Raw genomic sequence first — 25,696 nt, 5'->3', positions numbered from 1 at the left:
AAAAAGTACAGCAGGCGAGAAGTCTGGACTTTTCACCTCAAATTGAATACGGCCCTTAGTGCCTAACCCTATCCCTAATACTTACCGTCGGTCAGGATCCTGACTACATCCCCAGTAGCCACCAAATGTAATATGCATTGTACAATAGCTACCAGAGAGGGCCCTGTCGTGCCCGGAATAAGGGATGGTGCAGGCAGTGGCCTGTTTATCAAATGGCATAGCTGACAAGAGTCACTGGCCCTCATTCAGAGCCGTACGCTCTGAGCAGAGCGCACGCTCTGAATGAGGGCCGGCCTCCATGAAAATGGAGCGTCCTTCTGGACGCTCGTATAGCTGTGGGTCACCACCCACAGGCTATACGAGCGTGCATTTTGATGGCCGCGATGGTCGAGACCATCGAAATTGCGAGCCGGAGCCTGCGGTTGAGGTTTTCAACCGCAAGCTCCGGAGTGATTTTGGCTCTATCAGAGCCAAAATCACTCCCACTGACATCACTAGTGATGTCAGTGGGCCGGCTTTTGACGGGAGGCGTTCCCGTGGGAACGCCCCCGTCAGGGAGGCACGCCCCCGGCACGCCTACCAAAGGGGGCGTGCTGTCGATCAACATTGACAGCACGCCCCCTTTGATCGGACACAACGAGCGAAGGACTTTCCTTCGCTCGTCGCGTCTGGCGCATGCGCACGACGGAGCTCCCTCCGTCGTGCGCATGCTCAGTCCAGAACATCGACCCACTTGCGAGCGGACAGCCGCTCGCGAGTGGATCTGAATCAGGCCCACTATTTTTAAGCACATTCCTGATTAAGGGACATGAAAATGAGCGCAGAAAAGTTGAACGTGCAAATACTGAAAAATAATATATATGAAGTGTGAATAACAGGCAAGTTGCAGCTACACTTATCTTAATTATACATTTTATTCATTATAAAGTAGTTTATAATGTTGGTACAACAATTACCCAGATCAGCAGTAGGCAAAGTGTAGCACTCCACTCCAATTGCTCTGAAACTACACATCCCAGCATGCTCTGCCAAAGTTTTAGCATGCCCCAACAGCAAAGCTGTGGCAGGGCATGCTGGCACATGTAGTTCTACAGTAGATAGCGCACCTCACGTTGCCTACCCATCGTTTCTCCATTGTGCACTTTTAAAGATCTTCTTCCGACCTTCCCATCATGGCGGCCCGGTCCCGTCATGCCCCTCTGACGTCAGTGAATGACCGGGGGATTTGTCACTGTTTTTGCGCGAATTGATCATAATTTGGCGCGGCCATGGAGGGTTGCTCCGAGGGAGGTGGAATCACCGGTTTGGAGTCGGTGGTTAACCAATGGGTGCTGGATTACTTCTTTCATCTCTCCATGGAGGCTTTCAGGACCGGTCACCATGATAACTTCTCGGAGATCCGAGACATCATCTCAGGTAACAGTGCAGGAGATTAGAGCTGGGTTGTTCTAAGGGATGTGGGTTTCATTATTGTGCTGAGGTTCTACAGAGCTCCTCTAATGATCTGGGAGATGTCTTCTCCTCTAAGAGGTTCTGCAGAGCTCCTTTAATAACTTGAGAGATGTCTTCTCTAAGGTTTGGCAGTGCTGCTCCACTGACCCAAGAGAGATATTCTGCAGCATGGCACTAATGACCTGCAATGTCTTTTCCTCCAACAAGTTCTGCACGTCTACCCTAATGGGCTGAACGATGTCTTATGGTTCTACAGAGCTCCTCTAATGATCTGGGAGATGTCTTGTCTAAGCGGTTCTGCAGAGCTCCTTTAATGATCTGGGAGATGTCTTCTCTAAGGTTTTGCAGTGCTGCTCCAATGACCCAAGAGATGTCTTCTCTCAGAAGTTCTGCAACATTGCTCTAATTGGCCTGTGATGTCTTTTCCTCGAAGAGGTTCTGCAGAGTGCCTGCAATTACCTGAGAGAAGTCTTCTCTTATCAAGTTCTGCTGATCTATCCTATTGATCAGAACAATATATTTTCTCTAAGAGGTTCTGCAGGTCTGCCCTAATAGTCTGAGAGATGTCTTCTCTAAGAGGTTCTGCAGAACAGCTGTTATGACCTGAGAGAGATTTTCTCTGCTAAAAGTTTCCGCAGAGCTGCTCTAATGACCTGAGAAAACAATATAGGGTGCCACTATTACTAATGTATAGGGGGCAATATAGTATGGTTTTACAATACTGGGGCACACATTTTATTTTAATACAGTATGGAGAGATTAGTATAAATGTCTTCTGTGAGTTTGTCATGCTTTAGTAATCTGATATATGTCTACTTTACTGCCTGGATTTGCATTATGTGAAGTGTTGAGGGCCACATACTAATTATTTTGTGTTTAAGGGCAAGCATACAGGTTATGGGAAGATGAGAGGCAACAGAGAGGACCCAATTGCCTGGCAGGTCGTATTTTGCCTCCCCCGGGAATATTTGCTGGATGAGCATTTACAAACCAGGTCTTTGCAATAGCAATCTGCAATCGGGTCATCACCACTTAACATTGCTATTTATAGGCACAGCAGGGCATCCTCCATCCGCTTATAAAGACCAGTGGTCTGTTGTTACTTACTACACACCATGCACGTGGTGGACAAGTAGGACGTGAACTCTGTCTCTTCATGCACTCTACACATGGATCCACACATGAATACTTTTGTATGGCTGGCCACTACCTGTAGGTGTCTCAGAGAGAATGGCAACAGGTCTGTGCAGGGACTGCAACCCGAAATGGAAGAGTTCAGTGGAGAGACGGAAGCCCCTCTGAGGCTTTCGGAGCCTCTATCCCATTATGTCACTGACCTGCAGAACAAGGAGCGCTACCTCTGCAAGCAGGTGCAGACGCTCTTCCAACAGGTGGAAGCACTGAGACAAGCCGCAGGACTAAGTGGGAATGGTCACAACAGTGACCAGGAGAGCATGCCAATCACACACAGCTCACGGATACATAAATACAGTATCAGGTCACACAGTCACTCTGGATGCAGGTTGTTAATGTTTAAAAAAGCAATGAGATACAGACCAGTGTGTGCTTGAAGCACCAGAGCATAAAGCGACACCCCAAGCAGGAAAGAGGAACTGCACGGGTTGTGACAGGTGCAGGGTGCTAGAATGAATGCAAACCTTTTCCATGGTTTATAATTTTTACGTTTTAATATTATATCGTAAGCATCTGCAATGATACCTTGTCCCTGAGAGAACGACATGACTGGCAGGACTAGATCATTACAATTACTGCTGACAGTGAATGGTTTGCATATATTCTAGTTCCATTCTTTTTTTTTTTAAATTTTAATATCTTTTGTAGTTTTAATCCAACGTCCTTTTGTGTGTATGGAGAAGAACAACGATATTCTGCGTATTATGCAGTGTCTGTCTCGCATTGAAGAGGGGGAGGATCCCGGTGAGTAAAGGGAGTCGATAGACATTCTGGAAGATAATTGGACATAGAAAATTATATTGCTGTATAGATTAGTATAAAGTGTCAGCACAGCTTTCTATGGGAAGTTATTGCTATGAAAGTTACTTGTATCTGACATGTGCAGTGCCCTATATAGCTCTGTGGGCCTGCTTCTGAGTCACCTGCTTTAGCATCTTTTGCCATAGTCGTGACTGTATGCTAATGATAGCATCAGCCCTTCCCCTGGTATACAAGCATGCATCTGACTGAGATGCCCACTTTGTAGTATATAGGCTCTGTAATATTGCTTGGTGCATTTTTAGACCCAGCTGTTAGTTGCACCATCAAAACTTGCACCTGTCCCATTGTTGGTGCAGTATGGCATCAATGTGAGGGATTAAGTGTCTGAGGGGTAGATGTATTATAGCAGCACGCATTGTGCCACTATAACTCCTCCTGTTTCGCCTCTTTACCGAGTGGAAGCAGCACCGATGAGATGTATAAACAGCTCATCTGCCAGAGTGGGGGAGTGAAAATCCCCTCCCCTCCCCTCCGGCAATCCAGGCCTGAGCACACAGCGCTTCAGCCTAGTGCTGATGTGCTGTGTCTCACCTCCCAGCCGGATCCAATGGGCATGTGCGGGATCTCACAAGCATGGCAAGATCTCACTTGCAGCCCAGCAGCCGCCACAGCCAGGGACAGTGCTGTCCCTGCTCTGGTGTTAGGACAACGACAGCTGCAGCTATCGATTTCGGCGCCACTGACTGATCATACATTGCCTGGCACATCGGTGCGCTATCTTGTGGATAGCAGCGCCGATAATGACTGGAGCGCATCTGAATGCTGCAGTCCATACGCTAGGCTAATGTCTGGACTGTGAGTGGAACATTAGGTTCGGGTTTGGGAAACACTGGACTAAGGGATCAGGTGGGATATCTAGCTGTGTAACTAATTTAACAGTGTCTACATTTTTTTGGCAATAGAGGAGCTGATTCAGCATTGCACATACGTGCAATGCTGAATACAGATTCCCGATGGTCGCGAAGGTGATCCGAGCCTGCGACCTCCGTCGCAGTGCTGGGATCGCAAATGCAGCAGTGGGTGTCATACACCTCCTGCTGTATTTGCATATTAGCAAGGACGGAAATTGCAAAGCTGACTGCTTGCTTACATCATATATCTATAGCCTCTGTGCAGTTTTGCAATTCCGTCCTAAGCTGAGTCACCCCCAGAGTTTGATTATTGGACATGTCCAAGTGTGTTCAAATGTACAGTATGTTTAAGCTTTCTATACAGTTGTAAGTGGACACAGACCAGCCCACCCAAAATAGCATTTCTCTATTCCACTAATCACCCTGCTGGGCATTTGCTAAACTGAGTATGTGCAGGTGGGTTAGAGGTGAGAGTCGACACACACACACACACACACACACACACACACACACACACACACACACACACACACACACACACACACACACACGTTCGCTACTACACACTACTACAATCGTTAGTCTATCCTACATTTGAAGTCTGCTTTGATATTATGTTTATTTCTGTTATAGAGCTGTCTTTGTGCAGTGCCATACTGCACAGGTAAACCACTTTTTGCAACACATTCTGAGATTTTAGAGCATAGATGATACTCACTAAAATACAGTTTATTATTGGTATATGATAAATTATAATAAATACTTAATAAACAATGGCAGTATACACTGAGTGACCAAATTATTATGACACCGGGTTGGTACTTTGGGCCTAAATCAGAGATGGACTGTTTTACACAGCCGCACACAAGTAGCTGTTCAAATCAGTCTATCTCCGATGCAAACGCAGGAGGAGGCGTCAGACACTTGCTGCATTTGTGATCTGGGAATCACCATTGGAACCATTGCGACCGATGGTTGCTCCTTCGGTCAGGCTACGGGAGCTGTCCTATATCAGAAAAGTGTGACATTTGCCCTTCAACTGTGTCCTCATGAGTTCTGTGCATCTGATAAGTGCTATTACCTGTATGTGATATTTAATATAAGTAAATATTATTATTATTTTTATTTTGCCATTAGATTGCACATTTGATGAGGAAAATAGTGAAACCCCTCTCGAATCAGCTGTTGGAATCCTTGACTTGATAAATGGCGAGATGTCATTGGATAAAGAGATGATAAAAGGCAACAGACAAATGCTGAAAGAGGCAGTAAGTAAGACACCTCAAGCGGCTCTTTACATTGCCTAGGTCAGAGGATCCCAGACTCTGCCATTATTGTCCTGGTTTTCAGGATCTCCATGCTTAAGTCCAGGTGGTTAAATCAAATTGTCTGAGGTATTAAATCACGTGCTAAAGTAGTGTCATTCTAGCACCCTGCACCTGTCACAACCCGTGCAGTTCCTCTATCCTGCCTGAGGTGTCACTCTCTGCTCTGGTGCTTCTAGTATCCTCTGGTCTGTGTTTCAGAAGTTTGTTGCATCAATTGAGTGTGCTAGAAGCACCAGAGAGCGAAACACCAGGCAGGAATGAGGAACTGCACAGGTTGTGACAGGTGCAGGGTGCTAGAATGCAACTGTTAATGCTGCAGGGAATGGGATTTGTACAGAGATGCTCACAGTTTGCAAAGCGGCGGTTTAGCCCCGCAACCTAAGACGCACTGTCGGCCGCACAACGGTCGTATGTGGAGTAGAAGATTGTCCTTCTGAAGATGACCGCTATAATCTGTGCAACTGCGGTAAAAGCCACAGTTGCTGAACGTGACACGTCCATGTCTGGCTAGCCACCCCACTGTTACCACCCGGAAACGCCCACTGAAATATCCTCTCTCTGCATCCAAATTCATTTGGCGGTAACCATCGGGACGCATGCGCATTGCGACTTGGACGCATGCACAGGCTGAAACATTTGTCCGCTTGCATCCTATATCTGCTTGCACCTCTAAATCAGACCCAATGTAAGGAATCGGTATTCATGAGCATGCAGCCTATACATGTATTAGGAACCAGACCTCATTAAATGGAGAACACCATGCATCCGTAGTGTTCATTATAGCACCTGTCGCAACCCGTGCAGTTCCACTTTCCTGCCTGGGGTGTCGCTTTCTGCTCTGGTGCTTCTAGCACATTCTGGTCTGTATCTCAGAAGTTTGTTGCATCATCTGACTGTGCTGGAAGCACCAGAGCAGAGAGTGAAACCCCTGGCAGGAAAGAGGAACTGCACAGGTTGTGACAGGCGCAAGGTGCTAGAATGAGCACAACATATTTGCCTTTAAGTTTCAGCGATGCTTTGTTGTGATGCTTTCTGTATAAACAATGAACTTAACCTGACCACTCAGCCAAATCACAGTAGAACAAAGGTAAGCAGAGTGCTAGAACGAACACTACTAAAGCATGGACATCCTTAAAATGTAGACTGTAATAGCAGAGTTTGGGACCTCTGACCTAGATGAAAGGCATAAATGTCCTGTTTTACATACAGATTTATAACTGGACCATAGATTAACACTGCATTAAAGTTACTTGTGTTTTTTTTTTTTTTTAGCAAAATGCTGATTTCAGCAGATATAAACAGATACCTTTTAAATATCCCCAGTCAGTTACTAGGAGTGGGCCACCTGCTGAGTGCAAGGTTTAGTACAACGGCCCCTCTCCTGTTTGTCTGTCTGAAAGCATCTGAGAAGGCTTCCTATATGCTGATTGACAGGCAGAGGCATTTAAGGGGCCGTGCTGGGGCGGCCGGCGTTTCCGAAAATGCGTCCGTGTCCGCCCCATTTTCCGGGAATGGCAAGCCAAGGGACTGCGTCAACGCAGTGTCCTGGGCTCGCAAGCCGGCCAGCCTGAGTAAGCTGAGGCTTACTCAATTGTTTAACGGGCTGGCGCCGTCCACCATCGCGACCATCGACCACCAATGTTCGCGATGGTGATCCCAGCCTGCGACCTCCGATGCACTGCTGGGATCGCAAATACAGCAGGGGGTGTGGTTTTTAGCTTATTGCTTAGGTGTGCTGCATTTTGCATGTTTCTTACCAGCACAATGTCCTGTTTATTTCAGGCAGTGGTCGCTTGTATAAAGAAGCAGCAGTTTGGTAAAGCCAGCAGGATCCTAAAGAAGTATATTCCTAATCACAGCACGACAAAGGTGAGTAACAAGAAAGTACATTCCAACTTCCATAGTCCTTTCAGCAACATTTTGCTGTGTAACTATTTGTTTAGGTCATATTTCGGGACCTATAAACTTAATTTCATTAAATCCATTGAGATTGATGCTTGGTTCTTTGGAGGTCACTCCGCTCCATACACGCGATCTATAGGACTGTCAGTTGCACAATATAATCATAATGTTCTGCAGTGAGCTCAATGCACGACCGTAAATATTAAAGAAAACAAAGTATCTTAGGGCTTATAATTTTCATTTCAGCAATAGCAGATAATTGGGGTGCATGCGCTTTAAAACATGATCATGCGTGATACAACAGGGCTGATTGTGAGTTGCACGGATCTCTTAGCTGATGCTGCGATTTTGCGCATACAGCGCGTTAGGCAGATGCAAATCTTTGAGCATATCCATCTTGTTCTGTGTCCAGTTTTGCTGGATAAGTATTTCTTTGAAATAGTGTGATTCAGGGCGGGAACTGGGCGGTGACAATGCGATTGCACGTAATCACCATTAGTGTTCATTCTAGCACCCTTCATCTGTTAGAACCCGTGCAGTTCCTTTTTCCTGCCTGGGGTTTTGCTATCTGCTCTATTGCTTCTCGCACACTCTGGTCTGTATCTCAGAAGGTTGTTGCATCAGCTGAATGTGCTAGAAGCACCAGAGCATAGAGCGACACTACAGGCAGGAAAGAGGAACTGCATGAGTTGTGACAGATGCAGGGTGCTAGAATGAACACCCTGACTTGTGGGAGTGTTGTGGGCGTGCATCATATGCTCTGGGTAGTTCTGAGCTGTGTGTACGGGGAAGGGAAGACTCCTTTTTTTTTTTAGATGTATCTCCTGTACAACTAGTATGGGGCTGGTGTTTGTGCTGATACTTTTGATGCCGGTGGCGGGCAGCAGAAAATCAAAGGGTGGCACAAGTGTCCGCTTGCACACTCACCACCTCCTGCATTAGTTGAATGGATACTTGCATTACAATAAAGTAGTAAATCAGGCTTCCGTGGCTGCCTGCCACTTTGTGTGCAAATCAGAATCAGCCGATTGACGTTTTAAAAATAGCAAAAAAGAAAACACTAGCAAGTTTTGAGGGTAAAGCGATCTGATTGGCTGCTGCTGCTAATAAATGAGCTACTGGTTGTTTGTCATTGACCTGCGACTCCTTTCAGGAGCTGCGGACAGATCTTCTTCGCATAATCCAGACAAAGAACCTTAAACATCCGTTGGTTGCCAATTTTTCCTTGTCCGCCATCAAGCAGAAGATGTATGAGATGTTTGAGAAGCAGATTAACAGCACTCCATCCTTCTTGCTGACTGTAAGTAGGCGCTGACTGACGCTGCATTTAGTCGCTACATCAGCTATTAGGATGGTGAAAGTCACTGTAAATATTATATTACAGAAGTGTAACATTCCTGTTAACTTATAACTTGGCTAAGGTACCAGTTATACATTTTGTAGAGACTGTTCAGATGTCCAACACTCTTCTTTTAACGTGGTATCCATAAGATCTCTTTTCATGAAGTGGTAATGTTCTCATAGATTATTAGCATAAGGTAGCTTCAATAACCTAATCTTGCACACTTTACATATAATAAGATACATAGTACATTACATATAATATAGGCAACAGCTTCTTCGCTTTGAGTACCAGGCGTTCAAAAAATTACAAGCCACAGAAGTTTCCAGCGTTACAAAATATACAAACATTTACAAAAGTAGATGGGTAGTCAAAATGGCAGTGGCTTTCCTATATCTCCTGTTTTGACGTTGACATGCTCAGGTTAGGTTGATCATTTGTATTGAAGACGAAGGCGTGCTTCAGAATTTTGTATTATTTGACCGTGAGCAGGACTGACAGTGGCAGGGTCACTTGCTTCACTGGATATTCAAGCCACGCACGTGTTTGGTTTGGAGAGGGTATAGCGTGCCAAAAAGGTCTCTGTAAGGGAAAAAGATGGATTTAGGAGGGGAGGAGCACCACATTGCACCTAATAGGGGACAGTCCATCTTGTGGCACTAGTGGCAAGGGTTGTCTACCCCTGTTAATATAGAAATGTTTAACATGGGAGATATAATACATTTCCAGCAACCTGAATGGTTGCCAGGGGCGTCTCTATAATGGCTGTAGGGTGTGCGGGGCACATGGTCCAGGGGGGACCCGCACTGCACTCCCTGCACCCATAGTATTACTTACCTCTCCGGAGTCCCATGTCGGCGCGGGTGTCCGGCACTGTAAAAACGACTGGAAAATGGCGGCCGCTGACATTTTCCCGGCGTGTGCGCAGTACAGGGAAAATGGCCGCCGTGGCCATTTTCCCGGTGACCTGCGCATACTCTATAGATTCTGGGGGCACTGTAGTGCCCAGAGTCTGTAACTCCAGCGCTGGCCGCGCACAGCTCAGTGCGCTGCCGGACAGAGAGGAGGGGGCCCGTGTCGGAGACTGCACACGGGCCCCCTCCTCTCTAGAAATGCCCCTGATGGTTGCCCTGTATTTGTATATTAGTTTCCAAATTTCCATCCCATATTTCGGTAATGGATCAATATGAGCAGGCTACACCCAACGTTAAATTTGGATCTGGACTAGAATACATTTCTTGGTTCTTTCCTGCAGTTATACACAACGATATAGTTGGAGATTGCAACTCATGAAGCTCTATTCTGGGAACTGTAATAGCCAAGATTGCCAGCATAAGATTCTAGGCAGGGCCATCATTTTACACCAAGGTTGATCCTACTTACTAAAGCCTGCACATAGATGTTCAGCTCATGTTGCCCACATGCTTAAGCTATATTCCGTTCAACTCCTGTTGACTGAAATTGAATACAGCTCAAACTTTAAAAGCATCATTGATTCCCAAAGAGCCGTTCACACTACCGGCTGGTTTGATTTGCCTCTGAGTTCACCTTGTGCTGTCCTGAGTGGCCGTGGCAGCGGGCCTTACAATAATCTTGGATCAGTTAACAATCTTTAAATTTCTGTATGAGCGGTATTATTCAACATTGAGCAGAACCCAATTATTATTAATAATAATAATAATATGATCATCCTTTATTTATATGGCGCCACAAGTGTTCCAAAGCGCCTTACATAGTACATAAAACTAATAAGTGAACAAAAAAAAACAAAAAACAAACAAGTAACTTACAGTACAGTGAAGGACATTATATTAATTGCTGCAATAGTGATTAAAACACTCACAATAAGCAGCAGGGAGTTGGCAGAGACGTGTTAGGTGCCCTTATGAGGAATAAGGAGTAGAAGAAAGTGTAAGGAGACGCACATGAGGGAAGAGGTCCCTGCTCGTGAGAGCTTACATTCTAAAGGGGAGGGGCAGACAGACAGGCGTGACACAGAAGGGGAAGATAGGGAGGAGAGAGTATTATGTGGGTTAGTATGAGAGCTGGAAGGCCTTGAAGTAGTGAAGATATGCAGTGAGGTGGAGAGTCTGATAGGGAGAGGGAGAGAGTTCCAAAGGTAGTGAGCAGCACGGGCAAAATCTTGGATGCGGGAGTGGGAGGAAGTAATCAGTTGGCAAGAGAGGCGGCATACATTTGCTGAGCCAAGTGGACGGGCAGGAGTGTGAAGGGAGAGAAGGTCAGAAATGTATGTGGGGGAGGATTTAGTGAGGGCTTTGTAGGCGAGTGTAAGAACCTTGAATTGGCATCTGAAGGGGAAGGGGAGCCAGTGTAGGGCTTGAAGGAGAGGGGAAGCAGATGTAGAACGTCTGGAGAGGAAGATGAGCCGAGCAGCAGCATTGAGGACGGATTGTAGTGGAGACAGGTGGGAGACTGGGAGGCCAGCTAGGAGAAGGTTACAGTAGTCCAATCTGGAGATGACCAGTGAGTGGATGAGGGTTTTAGTGGCATCCTGGGTGAGGAAGGGTCTAATCCTGGAGATATTTTTTAGATTGAAACGGCAGGACTGCGAGAGGGGCTGAATGTGTTGTTTAAAGGAGAGGGAGGAGTCTAGTATAACTCCAAGACAGCGCACTTTGGGGATAGAGGAGATAGTTGTTCCATCAATAGATAATGAAAATGTGGGAAGTGAGGTAATGGAAGAGGGTGGGAAGATGATCAGCTCAGTCTTAGGCATGTTAAGTTTAAGAAAGCGCTGGGACATCCATGAAGAGATAGCAGAGAGACAGTTTGAGATACGGGTAAGAAGCAAGGGGGAGAGGTGAGGGGTGGAAAGATAAATTTGAGTATCATCAGCATAGAGATGATATTGGAGGACAAAGGAGTTAATGAGTTCACCTAGAGAGGACGTATATAGGGAGAAAAGGAGAGGTCCAAGAACAGAACCTTGGGGAACTCCTACTGTTAGTGGAAGTGGGGGGGAAGAGGAGTCCTGAGAGGAGACAGAGAAGGAACGATCAGAGAGGTAGGAGGACAGCCAGGAGAGGTCAATGCCACGGAAACCAAGAGAGTGAAGGATTTGCAGGAGGATAGGGTGGTCTACAGTGTCAAATGCAGCAGAGAGGTCAAGGGGAATGAGCAGAGAGTAGTGGCCCTTGGATTTGGCAGCAAGGAGGTCATTGCTGACTTTCGTGAGGGCAGTTTCAGTGGAGTGGAGAGAATGGAAGCCAGATTGAAATGAGTCAAGGAGGGAGTGGGACGAAAGAAAGGTGGTAAGGCGGTTGTAAACAATATGCTCAAGGAGTTTGGAAGCAAAAGGGAGGAAAGAGATGGGTCGGTAGTTGGAGAGTATGTTAGGATCCAGGGTAGGTTTTTTAAGAATGGGGGAGACAAGGGCATGTTTGAATGCAGAAGGGACAGTGCCAGATGATAGGGAGAGATTGAGGAGGTGGGCAAGATGGGAACAGGTAGAGGGAGACAGGTAACAGAGGGTAAGGGATAGGGTTAAGGGAGGGAGGTGGAAGGAGGGGAGGACCAGATGAGGGCCATGGCTTCCTCTCCAGAAACAGGGGAGAAGGATGTTAGAGTTGGTGAGACAGAAGGGGAAGGGTGGTCAGGGAAGGGATGGGCAGGAATGCTGAGGGTCTGATGGGATAAGATGTCCTCACGTATGGAGTTAATTTTAGATGTAAAGTAGGTGACAAAGTCAAGGGCAGAGAGCGAGGAGGGGAGGCGAGGAGGACAAGAGCAGAGGAGAGAGTTGAAAGTGGCAAAGAGACGTCCGGGGTTTGCGGACTGGGAGGAGATGAGGTTCTTGAAATATGATTGTTTGGAGAGGGACAGGGCAACACTAATCTAAGCAGAAGGGCAACTCTGGTTGAATGCTCATATGCACCCACTGATTTCCAATTTGTCCAATCTCAAATTTGGCGGTTTAGATTTTGAAATGAATTTACAAAAGTTAATGGCGTGGTCACACAGTAATGCATCTGGAGTACTTCTGTGTAGAACTAGATCATTTAAATTAGTTTATACCTTGTTCTGCTTGCGGGTTCCAAGGTTTTTTTATTTTATTTTATGGCCACTATTCAGTCGTGAGAAATTTGTTTAAAGATTATGTGACAGTGTTGTGTCAATGTCCAGCCAGCTTTTTGGTATCTTAATACTTATTATTGTCTTCAGGTTGCCCAGAAGGGTCATGCTGATTTAAATACAGAGTCCAAGGAGCCCCAGACTCCCAAATTACAACCCAAGCAGAGGATGGAAAATGTGCCAGTTCAGAACAAGACCCCAAGTACATCAATATGCGAGACCCCAAAATCTCATCACAAAGATGCAACTAATACGCCAAAGGCAGTTGTGTGAGTATATGTGATTGATTGTTAGACTACATTGGTTTATAATCTGTTTAGAATCATATAGGCCTGTAATATGAATATTGTAAATACCATTGTAAAACAAAACCGGAGCAACTAGAAGATATTTGCGGAAGGTGCTTTGTCACATAGGGGGAAAATTTAATTGTTGGCCCCAGCGGCTGTCAGTGATAGGCGCCAGATGAAGCAATTCAATTGTTGCTCAGTTTGGGTGCAATAGCCGCCGGTGTCAGCATTTCTGCTGGCCGTCTTCTGAGGTGGCGAGCTGAAATTTGAGATTTAGCCCGTGGTTTGGGCGCCCTAACCAGGACTTTAGATGAGTTTTGCACGGCTAAACCCGGTCTAATTGGGCACCACAACTAATAGGCGCCCAAACACAATTAAATTGCTACATTGGGTGCACATTAATTAGCGCAGCTAAAAAAAATAAATAAAAAAAATACAATTGACCTGTCCCCATAGTATCCAATCATGTGTGCTCTTTCATTTCCTAAATCACAGAAAAACCATAGGATCTTGTTACTCTAATGTGATTTCTTGTTTTACATCCCTGGATCTAGCACACATGTTCTAACATGCTCCCATTCCTTAAACCAGTGCATGTTTTCTGGGTCTCCTCGCAGAATCACTAATTAAATAATTAGAACCACCTGTGGATCTTTTAAACTGTGCCACTCAGGAATGATTACACCTGTGCGCCAGCGAGGAGATAAGGAAAACATGCACTGTTAGTGTGTCCCGAGCACCGAGTTTGAGAAGCACTACCTTAAACTGTAACAGATTAGAACAGAGGGCCTGATTCAGAGCCGGACGCTATTTGCGCTCGCTCGTTCAAAAAAAGGGGCCGGATATTTAAATAGAGCGCTCGCTCTTTGCGGTCTGTTGACGCCTCTATGTCTGAACGAGCGAACGAAACATGCGCTCGCTATTTTAAAAAAAAACGCCCCCTGGCCGCTCGCATCCTACGTCATCTCCGCTATTTATTAGATTAATCGAGTACATCGAAAGGCGTATGAACTGCTCGCAGTGCTTGTGGTAGGATTTTCCTACCGCAATCATGCGAGCAGTTCAGGCTAAGAAACAACCAAGAGACGTGGTCGATGACTCTGCTTTGTTAATTATGCACACCCTTAAAACGCCCGTTTTGACCGTTTGGCACGCCTGCGTTCGGATCTTCACTCCCCGTTTTCAAGCACCTTCCCCTGTTACCACCCACAAACGCCTCATTCTGTCACTCAAATTAGCAGGAACTCGCTATTTTGCGAGCACACAATTTCCGACCGCAATGACTGGTTCGCGCATGCGTATTACAACCCATACGCATGCGCAGTTGTGCGAACATCGCTCGGAGCGAACGAGCGGCCGCTTACGAGCGGCTCTGAATTAGGCCGAGAGATCAGAATAATGGTCCATCATGAAGTAGTGACTAGAAATGAGGTGAGACAGAGCTGGGGCCATAACATAAATTACATCATTAATTTTCATCGTATCAGGCTCCAGAGGTGCAGAAGCCAGGTTAGGCAGGGTCACCAAACTCTTTCAATGTTCATAAACATAACAGGCTAAAATACACTATTTAGTGTATACAGAAGCTTAGTCTGTGACTGCAGGGAGAAGGAAAAGCCATTAGTGGGTTAACGTAAACTCTTGATGGCTTAATTTTATAGCGTTGACCAACATGGCAAATTGGCTTTGGGTAGTAGCAGTCATCTCTGCTGGGTATTTGTGATCTTTGCAACAAACCTTTTCTGAGCTGTGTGTCCTTCTCCTCCCTCCAGGTCACAAACAGACTGTGGCCCCACATATAGCCTGTCAGCTCTAAGATCTAAATTCACATTACTCTATCAAGATGAGAATCCAGATGTCAAATTCCGGACACTCTGTGAGACGGATTACTGTAGACAACCCGTCCCTGTCCAAACTACCACTACCAAAACTCCCAACGGTAACCAGCCCCGTCCTTGCTCCCCCAAAAAGGGTTCCTTAAACTCAAGTGGAAGACAGAGATGTTCAGTGACTCTGCACCAGCTGGTGATGGAACCGGACAGTCAGCAGGAAAGTGAAAGTGAAGAGGAGATTACAAGTAATCAGTCACCGCCAAAGCAAGCTAGTTCTTCTGCTCGGAGATTGTTCAGCTCGCCTGTAACACCTAAGAGGAGGATGATGTAAGCAATTAAGACTCCTCTCTTCCGATTTAGAGTAATTCTGTGTAGGGAAACGGGCACATTTGTTGCTTATATAATGAGCAGAATTGGACAATTTTCCCTATTATAGTTAAGAAGTTTTTGTTTGTGGATCGGGAAGGAAATTTAGCGTAGACAAAAATAAAATAATATTTCTACTTCAGGGTCCATAAGGGGTCCACAGGGTTGACCTTGGGGTTATAGCTGGAACAGGATCCATGGGCACCACACAGTTAAGCTTTTAGCTCCCAGGATGCACTTGGGTCCTCCTCTATACCCCGCCCCCGAGCCACAGGCACCTCAGTGTAAGCTGGTGCCCGGCCGGAGTCGGTCACCGCGCAGGGGGGCTGCAGGAGCAGCCCCCAGAAGCTTTTTATTTTAAGTTAAATTTTATTTATTTTTAATCTATTTTTACTACAGACGGCAGCGAAGGGCTGTCTGTACAGACGCCCACGCTGCCGCTCTGATCCCCGACTGGCGCCGCGACGCCAGTACTGATCTGGGGATCGCGGCGGGAGGACAGAGTCCGTACTAGCCGGACTCTGTCTACCTCCCAGGACTGCTGCCGGAGTCGCCGGGGATGCAGGTAAGCCGCGCGTCGCTGGCTAGCGGCGGCGCGCGGAATGCCTTAAATGCAGTCCTTTAGCCTCCGGTCCTGGGGACAGACCGGAGGCTGCTGGCAGTGGCGGCGGGCCCCCCCCCCATAACCCGTGGGACCACTAGACCACCAGGGATAACCGGCAAGGGAAGCCAGCATCCCTGGGGTTATGGCCAGCCAGGGGAGGAAGCCTTCCCTGTCAGCGGCTCCTCCCCTCAGCTCAGCGCGCCTTTCAGCACGCAGTCTGGCGTCGCTGAGCTGCAGTTACTCGGCCACTCCTCCTCTGGGGTCTCCAGCGGCCATTTTCTAGTGGCAGCGCAGATCTCAGGGAGCACGCGGACCGGTCCCCCTGTGTACCTCTCCCCTGATTAAGGACAGCGTACACAGCACTATAGCCCTCCCAGACACTGAATCTGGGCAGGTTGATTGTAGTGTAAAGGTGCAGTGAGTATATCTTCCTGCATGGTATGTGACTTTTTGCTAGTGCTGCCTGTCTGTGCTTATTTTCTACTTACTGTCAGCTTATACCTATCCCTTTACTTCTCCTACAAGCCCTGCAGGTGTGTGGGGGAGGGGCGTTTCTACTGACCTCACTTATATAGATCACATATTTGTGAGGTCTGTCACATACAGTTGTGTGCTACTCAGTGCCATATTGTGGGCTGTTGTTCAGCACACCGGTGAGTGCGTTTCACTTCTACCCTGGTGCCAGATATATAATATATTCTGTCATGTGAGACGAGGAGGTTGAGCGCTCAGTGGCTCCGGTGTTGGCCTCCTGCGGACGCTGTTCTGCAGGAGTAGATAGGGAGGATTTGTCACAGGATGGCCTGTGTAGTCGATGCCAGGTGGCTCCTGGCCCATCCAGACCTTCTCTGGCGCAGGAACCACCGTGGGCGATGTTTTCTCAGGTGCTGGTGTCTATTGCGGACCGTCTGTCGATCCCGACTGCTCTCCCTACTAGGGTGGTGCCCCAGCCGACCATCCCCCATTCCCCGGGTGTCCCGCAGTTATTGCGGAGTCCTCCTGGGTCTCAATCAGTTGGTCCCTATGCGGGGTTGCCTATGTATATACAGGCTTCCCCTGTGCCGCAGCAGCCTGTGGTACCTTTTCAGGCCCCTATGGCGACGCCTCCACCATGGGTGGATGTGCTCTCCAACTCCGTGCAAAATTTGGCGGCCGCTTCCTCGGCTTTTCAGTCAATGTTGCAGACTGACATGCCTTCTAGGATTTCTAAACGCCCACTCATGACACGGGCTGCTCAGGTATCGGACTCAGAGGGTTCCTCAGATGATGGGGAGGTCCCTGATGACACTGACTCGGACGCCTCGGTCCAGGAAATGGATACCAAGTCGTCCATTAATGTGCGAGCACTAGTTAGGGCGGTGCGAGCTATTCTTCTTATAGAGGATGAGGCACCGGTTCCTAGGTCGAAGTTTCCTAGTTTCAAAAAAACTAAGGTGGCTTCTGCGGTGTTTCCCCTGTCGGATCAGTTGACGGATCATATGTCGGTAGCTTGGCAGGCGCCCAGTAAGAGATTCCTTCCTCAGAAGCGGTTGGCTTCTAATTACCCCTTCCCTGAGGCACATTGTAAAAAATGGGAAACTCCACCGGCGGTGGATTCCCATATCACCCGTTTAACTCGGGGGCCACCTTACCATTACCGTCGATATCCTCGCTGAAGGATCCCACGGACAGGAAAGTTGAGACTTGCTTAAAGTCTATTTACTCCCTCTCCGGGGCGGTGGCCCGACCGTCCATGGCCATTTCCTGGGTGGCCAAGGCCATTGAGGGGTGGGCCAATGCATTGGAAGATACCTTCCCGGACGACGCTCCGGATGTCCAGCGGGCGTTGTTGGGACAAATGAGGGACGCCGCTTCTTACATTGGAGAAGCTTCTTTAGATGCTAGTCTGCTGACCTCGCGGGTATCGGCTGCAACGGTGTCTGCCCGCCGATCCTTATGGTTGCGGTCCTGGAGAGCGGACTCTGATTCAAAGAAAGGTCTGGAGGCCTTACCTTTCAATGGGGAATTACTATTTGGTCCGGACTTGGACAAAATAGTGGACACCCTGGCTAAATCCAAGTCGGCCTTCCTCCCTTCGGCGGCACTGCCTGCTAAGGTTCGGAGTTCGGCTTTTCGTTCCTTTCGGGTTCAGGGTAAGGCGAAAGGTCAGTCCTTCCCGAGACAGTCTGCGAGTAAGACGGCCTCTAAACCCAAGAAGCAAGCCTGGAGTGCTCGGCGCCCTTCTTCCAAGCAGGAAGATAAACCTGCGGCCTGATGGGACGGGCCTCCCTCTGGGGGACCTCAGAGTGGGAGGCCGACTTCTTCTATTTGCCCAGTGCTGGCACAATACCACCACGGATGCCTGGGTTCGAGAAGTGGTCTCCCAGGGGTACGCCCTGTCTTTTCAGCACAGACCACCCCACCAGTTTTTCTGCACAAGTCCTTCTCAGAACAAGACCAAGGCGTTACAGGTTCAGGAGGCTATAGAGTCCTTGCTGAAAGCAGGGGTCATTGTTCCCGTTCCTCTATCACAACGAGGGACGGGGTATTATTCGTCTCTGTTTCTGGTGCAGAAACCCAATGGTTCTCATCGCCCTATCCTCAACTTGAAGTCTCTGAACAAATTCCTCAGAGTTCCCAAGTTCAGGATGGAAACGTTACGTTCCATCATTCTGGCGATGGAACCGGGGGATTACATGGTGTCCCTGGACATCCAGGACGCCTACCTCCATGTTCCGATAGCATCTTCACACCAGCGGTATCTGAGGTTCGCTATCCTTCAACACCACTATCAGTTCCGGGCGCTACCCTTTGGTCTCTCCACGGCACCGAGGGTGTTCACGAAGATTATGGCGGTCATGGCCGCACATCTTCGGAACCAGAATGTACGGCTGCTGCCGTACCTGGACGACCTCCTGTTGCTGGCGAGCTCCCCGGAGGTACTGCTTCAACATCTCCACCTGACGATCGCTTGCCTGCAAGCACACGGGTGGTTGATAAATTGGAAAAAGTCCTCTCTGATTCCATCACAGCGGATGGTTCATTTGGGAGCCCTGCTGGATTCGCGTCAGCAAAGGATCTTCCTGACTCCGGAGAAGGTCGCCTCACTACAGCTGCGGATACGCAGTTGCCTGAGCCGTTGCCGCCTGTCGGTCCATTCGGCTATGAGAGTTCTGGGGTCCATGGTGTCGACATTCGACATGGTGGAATTTGCCCAGTTCCATTCCCGACCCCTGCAGGGGCTGATTCTATCGGAATGGAACGGGTTACCTCACCGGATCCGCTCTCAGGTGCTGGTGTTGTCTCCGGACGTTCGGCTATCTTTGGCTTGGTGGCTTCAGACAGCTCATCTGGTCGAGGGGCGCCCATTTTGGATCCCGGACTGGGTCCTGCTCACGACGGATGCCAGTCTCCGGGGTTGGGGGGCAGTGACCGGCTCTTTGTCGCTTCAGGGTCGTTGGTCAGCGGAAGAAGCACTTCTCCCCATCAACATCCTGGAGCTGCGGGCAGTATACAAGGCCCTGCAGTCGTCCGGCCCCGCTCTTCACGGAAGGGCGGTACAGGTGCAGTCCGACAACGCCACCACGGTGGCGTATATCAATCACCAAGGCGGAACTCGCAGTCAGGCAGCGATGTCGGAGGTGTCTCGTATCCTGTCTTGGGCGGAGGGTCACATTCCAGCGATCTCGGCGGTCTTCATCCCCGGAGTCCTCAATTGGGAGGCGGACTTCCTCAGCCGTCACGACGTGCATCCCGGGGAATGGTCGCTTCACCCAGAGGTGTTTCAGCTACTCGTGGACAGGTGGGGACTGCCGGAGCTGGACTTGATGGCCTCCCGTCACAATCACAAGTTGCCCGTTTACGGGTCGAGGACAAGAGACGCAGGTGCAAGTCTGGTGGACGCGCTGTCAGTGACATGGACGTTTCACCTGGCGTATCTGTTTCCTCCGATATCCCTGCTTCCTCGGGTTCTGCGGAAATTCAAGCAGGACGGCGGCATGCTCGTGCTGGTAGCTCTGGCGTGGGCCAGACGTCCTTGGTACTCCGATCTGAGGAGCCTCTCCATCGACGCTCCGTACCTTCTTCCTCAACGTCGGGACCTGTTGTCTCAGGGGCCCTGCCTTTACCCGGATCTGGGTCGGCTGTCTTTGACGGCGTGGCTCTTGAGACAGCCGTCTTGAGGTCTCGGGGCTTCTCCAGTTCGGTTATTGGTACGATGCTCAGGGCACGCAAGCCTGCTTCAGCACGGATTTATCACAGAGTGTGGCACACTTACTTTCAGTGGTGTGAGTCCAGAAATTATGATCCTCAGGTGTTCCGAGTTTCTAGGATCTTGGAATTTCTTCAGTCAGGATTGGATCTCGGCTTACGCCTTGCATCTCTGAAGGTTCATGTGTCCGCCTTGTCCGTGTGGTTTCAACGGCGGATTGCAATACTACCAGACGTTCACACCTTTTTCCAAGGTGTTCTCAGGATCCAGCCTCCCTTTGTGCCTCCTGTGGCTCCTTGGGATTTGGCGGTGGTGCTACGGGTCCTGCAGGGTCCTCCGTTTGAGCCTCTTGAGGCGGTGGAGCTCAAGTGGCTGACATTTAAGACGGTTTTTCTCCTGGCAATTGCTTCGGCCAGGAGGGTGTCTGAATTGGGGGCGCTTTCCTGTCGCCCTCCTTTCCTGATTTTTCACCAGGACAGAGCGGTGCTCCGCACTCGTCCTGAGTTTTTGCCCAAAGTGGTCTCGAAGTTCCATATTAATCAGGAACTTGTTGTGCCAGCTTTTCAGTCCCCTGATCTTTCAGCTGGTGAGACTTCCTTAGATGTGGTCCGGGCGCTTAGAATTTATGTAGACCGGACGGCTTCGGTTAGGAAGTCTGATTCCTTGTTTATCCTCTTTGGTTTTCACAAGAGGGGTTGGCCTGCCAACAAACAAACGTTAGCCCGTTGGCTTCGTTCCGTTATTTGTGAGGCTTATGCACAGGAGGGCTTACCTGTGCCAGCCTCTGTTAAGGCTCATTCCACTCGTTCTGTGGGTCCCTCTTGGGCTGCTAGACGTGGCGCTTCTGCTGTTCAGCTGTGTAAGGCGGCCACTTGGTCTTCAATTCAAACGTTTTTGAGGTTCTATGTGTTTGACACCTTTGCCTCTCAGGATGCATCCTTTGGGCGCCGGGTACTCCTTTCAGCACAGGAGCGTCCCCGCCCTTAGTTGTACTGCTTTGGGACATCCCCAAGGTCAACCCTGTGGACCCCCTATGGACCCTGAAGTAGAAAACAAGAGATATAGTAAGAACTTACCTTTGTTATCTCTGTTTCTACGAAGTCCATAGGGTCCACAGGGCGCCCGCCTGACGCACCTGGCTTCAAATGGGCTGTGTGGCTGGTCACCGGTTTTCCGTCTCCTATTGCTGTGAGTATGGTTTCTTGTGTGTTCCAGTCTTCCTTCTCTCTGTTCCATATTCTCCTCCGGCCTAGGCTGCTTACCAACTGAGGTGCCTGTGGCTCGGGGGCGGGGTATAGAGGAGGACCCAAGTGCATCCTGGGAGCTAAAAGCTTAACTGTGTGGTGCCCATGGATCCTGTTCCAGCTATAACCCCAAGGTCAACCCTGTGGACCCTATGGACTTCGTAGAAACAGAGATAACAAAGGTAAGTTCTTACCATATCTCTTGTTTTTAGCTCCGAGCTGGGATATGAGTACACATTGATGAGGTTTATTGTGCAATATATTTTAGCCTGTTGAGTTAACGAATCATTGAATGTATCTGGTGACCCTGCACAGCTGTGGTTTGCACTTCTCGAGCCTAATAAATGTACTGTTTTCATTGTATGATTGTTTAGGCGCTAGCTTCGTCATTCATCGCCTCTGGTCATCACTGCAACACAGAAGCATTTTTCTTGGGCGTGAGCCCACTATGCTTATGGTTCTACCATGCGGAGGGCTCCTGAATTACATGTAGCTGTCATTGTCGCCGTTGTGACACATTTAATGTTTTGAAGGGACAGTGCCACATAGAACGCTTATTTATTTTGTGTGCTTCTGATTCCTAATTTTTCTGAGCTCAGTATCTCCATTTTCAAAATCTCCCTGGAGGGAAAACAAATGTGACTGTCAGACACAAACTCTCAGCAGGGGGAAGATAAGGCAGGGGTAGGGAGTTACACTGCACAAAGCACATTGAGCTTGGATATGTGTTCCACAGATCTCTGCTCCCTAGGGGGAAATGTATCCAAGCTTCTAAAGAGTGGAGAAGTGGACTTGTTGCCCATAGCAACCAATCGGCTCCTAACTAACGTTTATCGAGTGCGTTTTATACAATGATAGGTAGCAGCTGATTGGTTGCTACGGCAACTTCTTCACTTATGCACTGTTTATATGATGCATATCCCCCCTAAATTCTGTACAATAGTCAAATGATACTACTACTATTGTTATACATCAGTAATGGCAGTCTGGAGAAACAAACCAATTAAAATTGTTATTACTTAGGGTAGGGGTGTTCAACATGCGGCCCTGGAACTACACATCCCAGCATGCCTTGCCATGATTTTGCTATTAGGGAATGCTGAAACTGTGGCAGGGCATGCTGGGATGTGTAGTTCCACAACAGCTGAAGGGCCGCATGTTGAACACTGATATTGTGTGATGCAGGCTGCCTAATTTTTGTATAGGTACAGTGCTTGCTATAGATGGAATGCCACTTACACTGTGAGATAAAACATTGTGTAAATGTGTCTTCTCCACAGTTCCAAAGAGGGTATAATAAGCAAGTCATCAGAACAAGACACGTGGAGTGATGAGGATGAACTGTTCCGACGAGAGAGTAAGTTCAGCCAGAGATCCGCAAACCTCCCTCTGTGTTACTGGCTGATCGGGATTTGCATGTTATTCATCCTGTAATTGAGATCATTATAGAAGTGGGCAGGAACCTTTGTGGCCTCTCAGGGAGACACGTGAGAGAGATCGTGGAGATGCAGGGCCACACTCCAAAAATAGGGTACTGTGTAAAGGATGTGTTTGGTTTAAATTGAAGGTGCGTAAACTGCAGCAGTGAATTTATCTATGTAAACGTTATCACTTTGTTTTCATCACCACCGCATGAAACCTTTTTTTTTTTACATTTTTTAATATTCTGAATGCTTTCTGTAGAAAGAGGAACTTCAAAAGCAGCCGACAACACATCTAGCCCTGTTGTAAAGAAACAGGTGAGACAACTATTTTATTATTATTATTATTATTATTATTATTATTATTATTATTATTGTTACTACTAGTAAAGGGACCCGTGGTCCACTCCGCCTCCTCACTGTTCCGCCTCCACCACTCTTCACACTCCTCCCCCTTTGCTCTGTACTGCCCCGTCTTGCCGTGCTGTCTGCTCATACTGTGATTTCTTTTACCCAGTGCATTGAATGTCTTTAACAACAGCCACATTTATTGGTATACCTGCTCCTCCTATAGCATATTGTTGGCATGGAAACCGATGCATTACCTCTGCATAAAACAAATAGATGGACAGCTATAGATAGATAGATATATATATATATATATATATACACATACACACATAGAGATTATATATATATATATATATATATATATATATATATATATATATATATATATATAAATGAAAAGAAAAAGCCGGCACTCTCATGCTCCTATGCACCTTGCGCTGGTGCCCTCCCAAATTACCAACCCTCAAAAAGAAGGAATGGAAAAACACAAAATGTGACCAACAAGGCGGCACTCTGGCGTCTTAAAGAAATGCAATGGACCCCAAAAAGTCGTATCAACGTTTCAGAACACTTTACTTGGGTTCTTTCGTCAGGATAGAGTGCCGGCTTTTTCTTTTCTCATATATTATGTGTATATGTATATGTATATATGTATATTTCATGATGAAGCTGGTAATCCACCGAAACAGGCCAAATGGAAAACACTGGCTCAATCCTGACATCGGAATCCAGGCAAGGGATTTAAGATAGGCGTCGAAATACAGACGCCTATCTTCATCCCGATGCCGGAACGCAGAGGACGCCATCCCGAATGAAAGTAAGTCCGTGGTGCCCTTAGCGTTAGCTGTGGTGGGGGGGTGGGTGGTTAGTATTAGAGAGTCTAGCGGGGTAGGTTTGGGGGGGGGGGGGGGATTTGGTTTAGGGAGCGGTAAGAGAGGGTTGGGCACCCCCGTTCGGAGGTTAGGGACCCCTAAGGGAGGGTTGGGGGGAACAGGGGAGGGTTAGGGTACTTACCTGCCCCAGTTTGGATCTTCATCCTGTCTGGCATCTGCTGTTGAGATTTAAACAGCCGCCAGTATTTCAATCCCATTTCATATTTTAGTAGTCTATTGAATTTTTTTTGCATCCTCAGGTGGTTTGTCTTTTTTTGTTTCTTTGGAAACTGAATTGAGAATACATTATATATATATATATATATATATGTGTGTGTGTATATATATATATATATATATATATATATATATATATATATATATATATATATATATATATATATATATATATATATATATATATATATATATATGAGAAATGAACCGGCACTCCAGTAACAGACAAGTATATTTGCCTGGGTGCCCTTCCGATGGAGGTATCTTATAAAGGCGTAGCTGGATGGCACTCCGGGTCTTGTGTACAGTAAATAAATGACTGCAACCACAAACAGTCATGTTTTTTTTTTATTCGTTACTTGCTGCTCAAGAATCTCTTATGTTGCTAAAAAAATTAAAAATGTATGATATTTTTATTCATGATTTTTTTTTATATATAATATAACAATGCACTTGCTGTTTTCACTTTCTCACTTTCAGAAATGGACAGTTGAAGAAACTGAATGGATTAGGTGTGGTGTAAAGAAGTATGGTGAAGGCAACTGGGCGAAAATTCTTCGTAGTTATGCTTTCCAAAACCGAACCTCCGTCATGATAAAAGACAGATGGAGGACTATGAAAAAACTTTCCCTGGTTTGACGAGCCTGCCTAAGCCTAATGGAAATTTGTTTAGCGCTAGGTGGTATGGCTTCCTGTCGCACCTCTTATGGGACTGTATGCCTCCTCTAGAGGACTATGGACACATTTGTTAATGTTCTTCTGCATAACATCTATATCCTCTCCGTCTCACGTGCCCAACACCTATTGGAGTGCCAAACTTTTGCTATTCCACACCTAAGGAGCTCTGAGAGTCAAATTTAGATAACATATTTTCCAATGACCAGATCCTGGCATCTTGTTGCCGGGGCGCAGTCATTTCAACTTCAAATGGATTCTTTTATGTCTCGTCCAGGTATGCTGTCAAATTCGGTAAGCTACATCCAAAAATAATTTTCCCAAGCGCTGCCCTTGAGCGTCACATCTGAAATGTTGGATAGGAGCTAGTGTTCTGGGAATTCTTTTTAACCTGGATCTATGACCAACAAGGTCACTTGTAAAGCCCAGCTCTTTAGCTATCCCAACCATGTGCCTCGGAGCTATTACCTGTGCAACTGCCAGAACTGTATTAGGCCATTTAAGGACTTGAGGTATAGATGCACAAAGGCATTTTTTTTGTTTGTACATAACATTATTGATGTGTACGTTTTATATAAAATGCTGTAATGGTTCTGCATACTCCTAATAAACTTTAAGTTTATTTTTCAGAA

The 25,696-nt window shown here is 47.3% G+C and overlaps 1 protein-coding gene across 2 annotated transcripts; it reads left to right on the top strand.

Moving 5' to 3' along the window:
• The first annotated feature begins 1,166 nt into the window (after positions 1-1,166).
• Positions 1,167-25,696, top strand: TERF2 (telomeric repeat binding factor 2). Of its 2 annotated transcripts, XM_088456995.1 has the most exons (10): positions 1,169-1,416; positions 3,295-3,390; positions 5,457-5,587; positions 7,430-7,516; positions 8,703-8,849; positions 13,074-13,252; positions 15,046-15,432; positions 22,789-22,865; positions 23,192-23,247; positions 24,870-25,696. In XM_088456995.1, exons 1-10 carry the CDS (start codon positions 1,269-1,271, stop codon positions 25,026-25,028), a joined length of 1,467 nt encoding a protein of 488 aa, XP_088313121.1. In that variant the 5' UTR covers positions 1,169-1,268; the 3' UTR covers positions 25,029-25,696. The 2 variants fall into 2 exon arrangements, with proteins under 2 accessions (XP_088313122.1, XP_088313121.1); XM_088456996.1 differs by lacking the exon at positions 15,046-15,432 and having other exon boundaries at positions 1,167-1,416.

The sequence above is a fragment of the Taudactylus pleione genome, unplaced genomic scaffold (assembly GCF_031769625.1).
Source record: "Taudactylus pleione unplaced genomic scaffold, aTauple2 ptg000731l, whole genome shotgun sequence".
Taxonomy (NCBI): domain Eukaryota; kingdom Metazoa; phylum Chordata; class Amphibia; order Anura; family Myobatrachidae; genus Taudactylus; species Taudactylus pleione.
The sequence above is the reverse complement of the archived record's forward strand: the minus strand, read 5'-3'. Positions and strand labels throughout refer to the sequence as shown.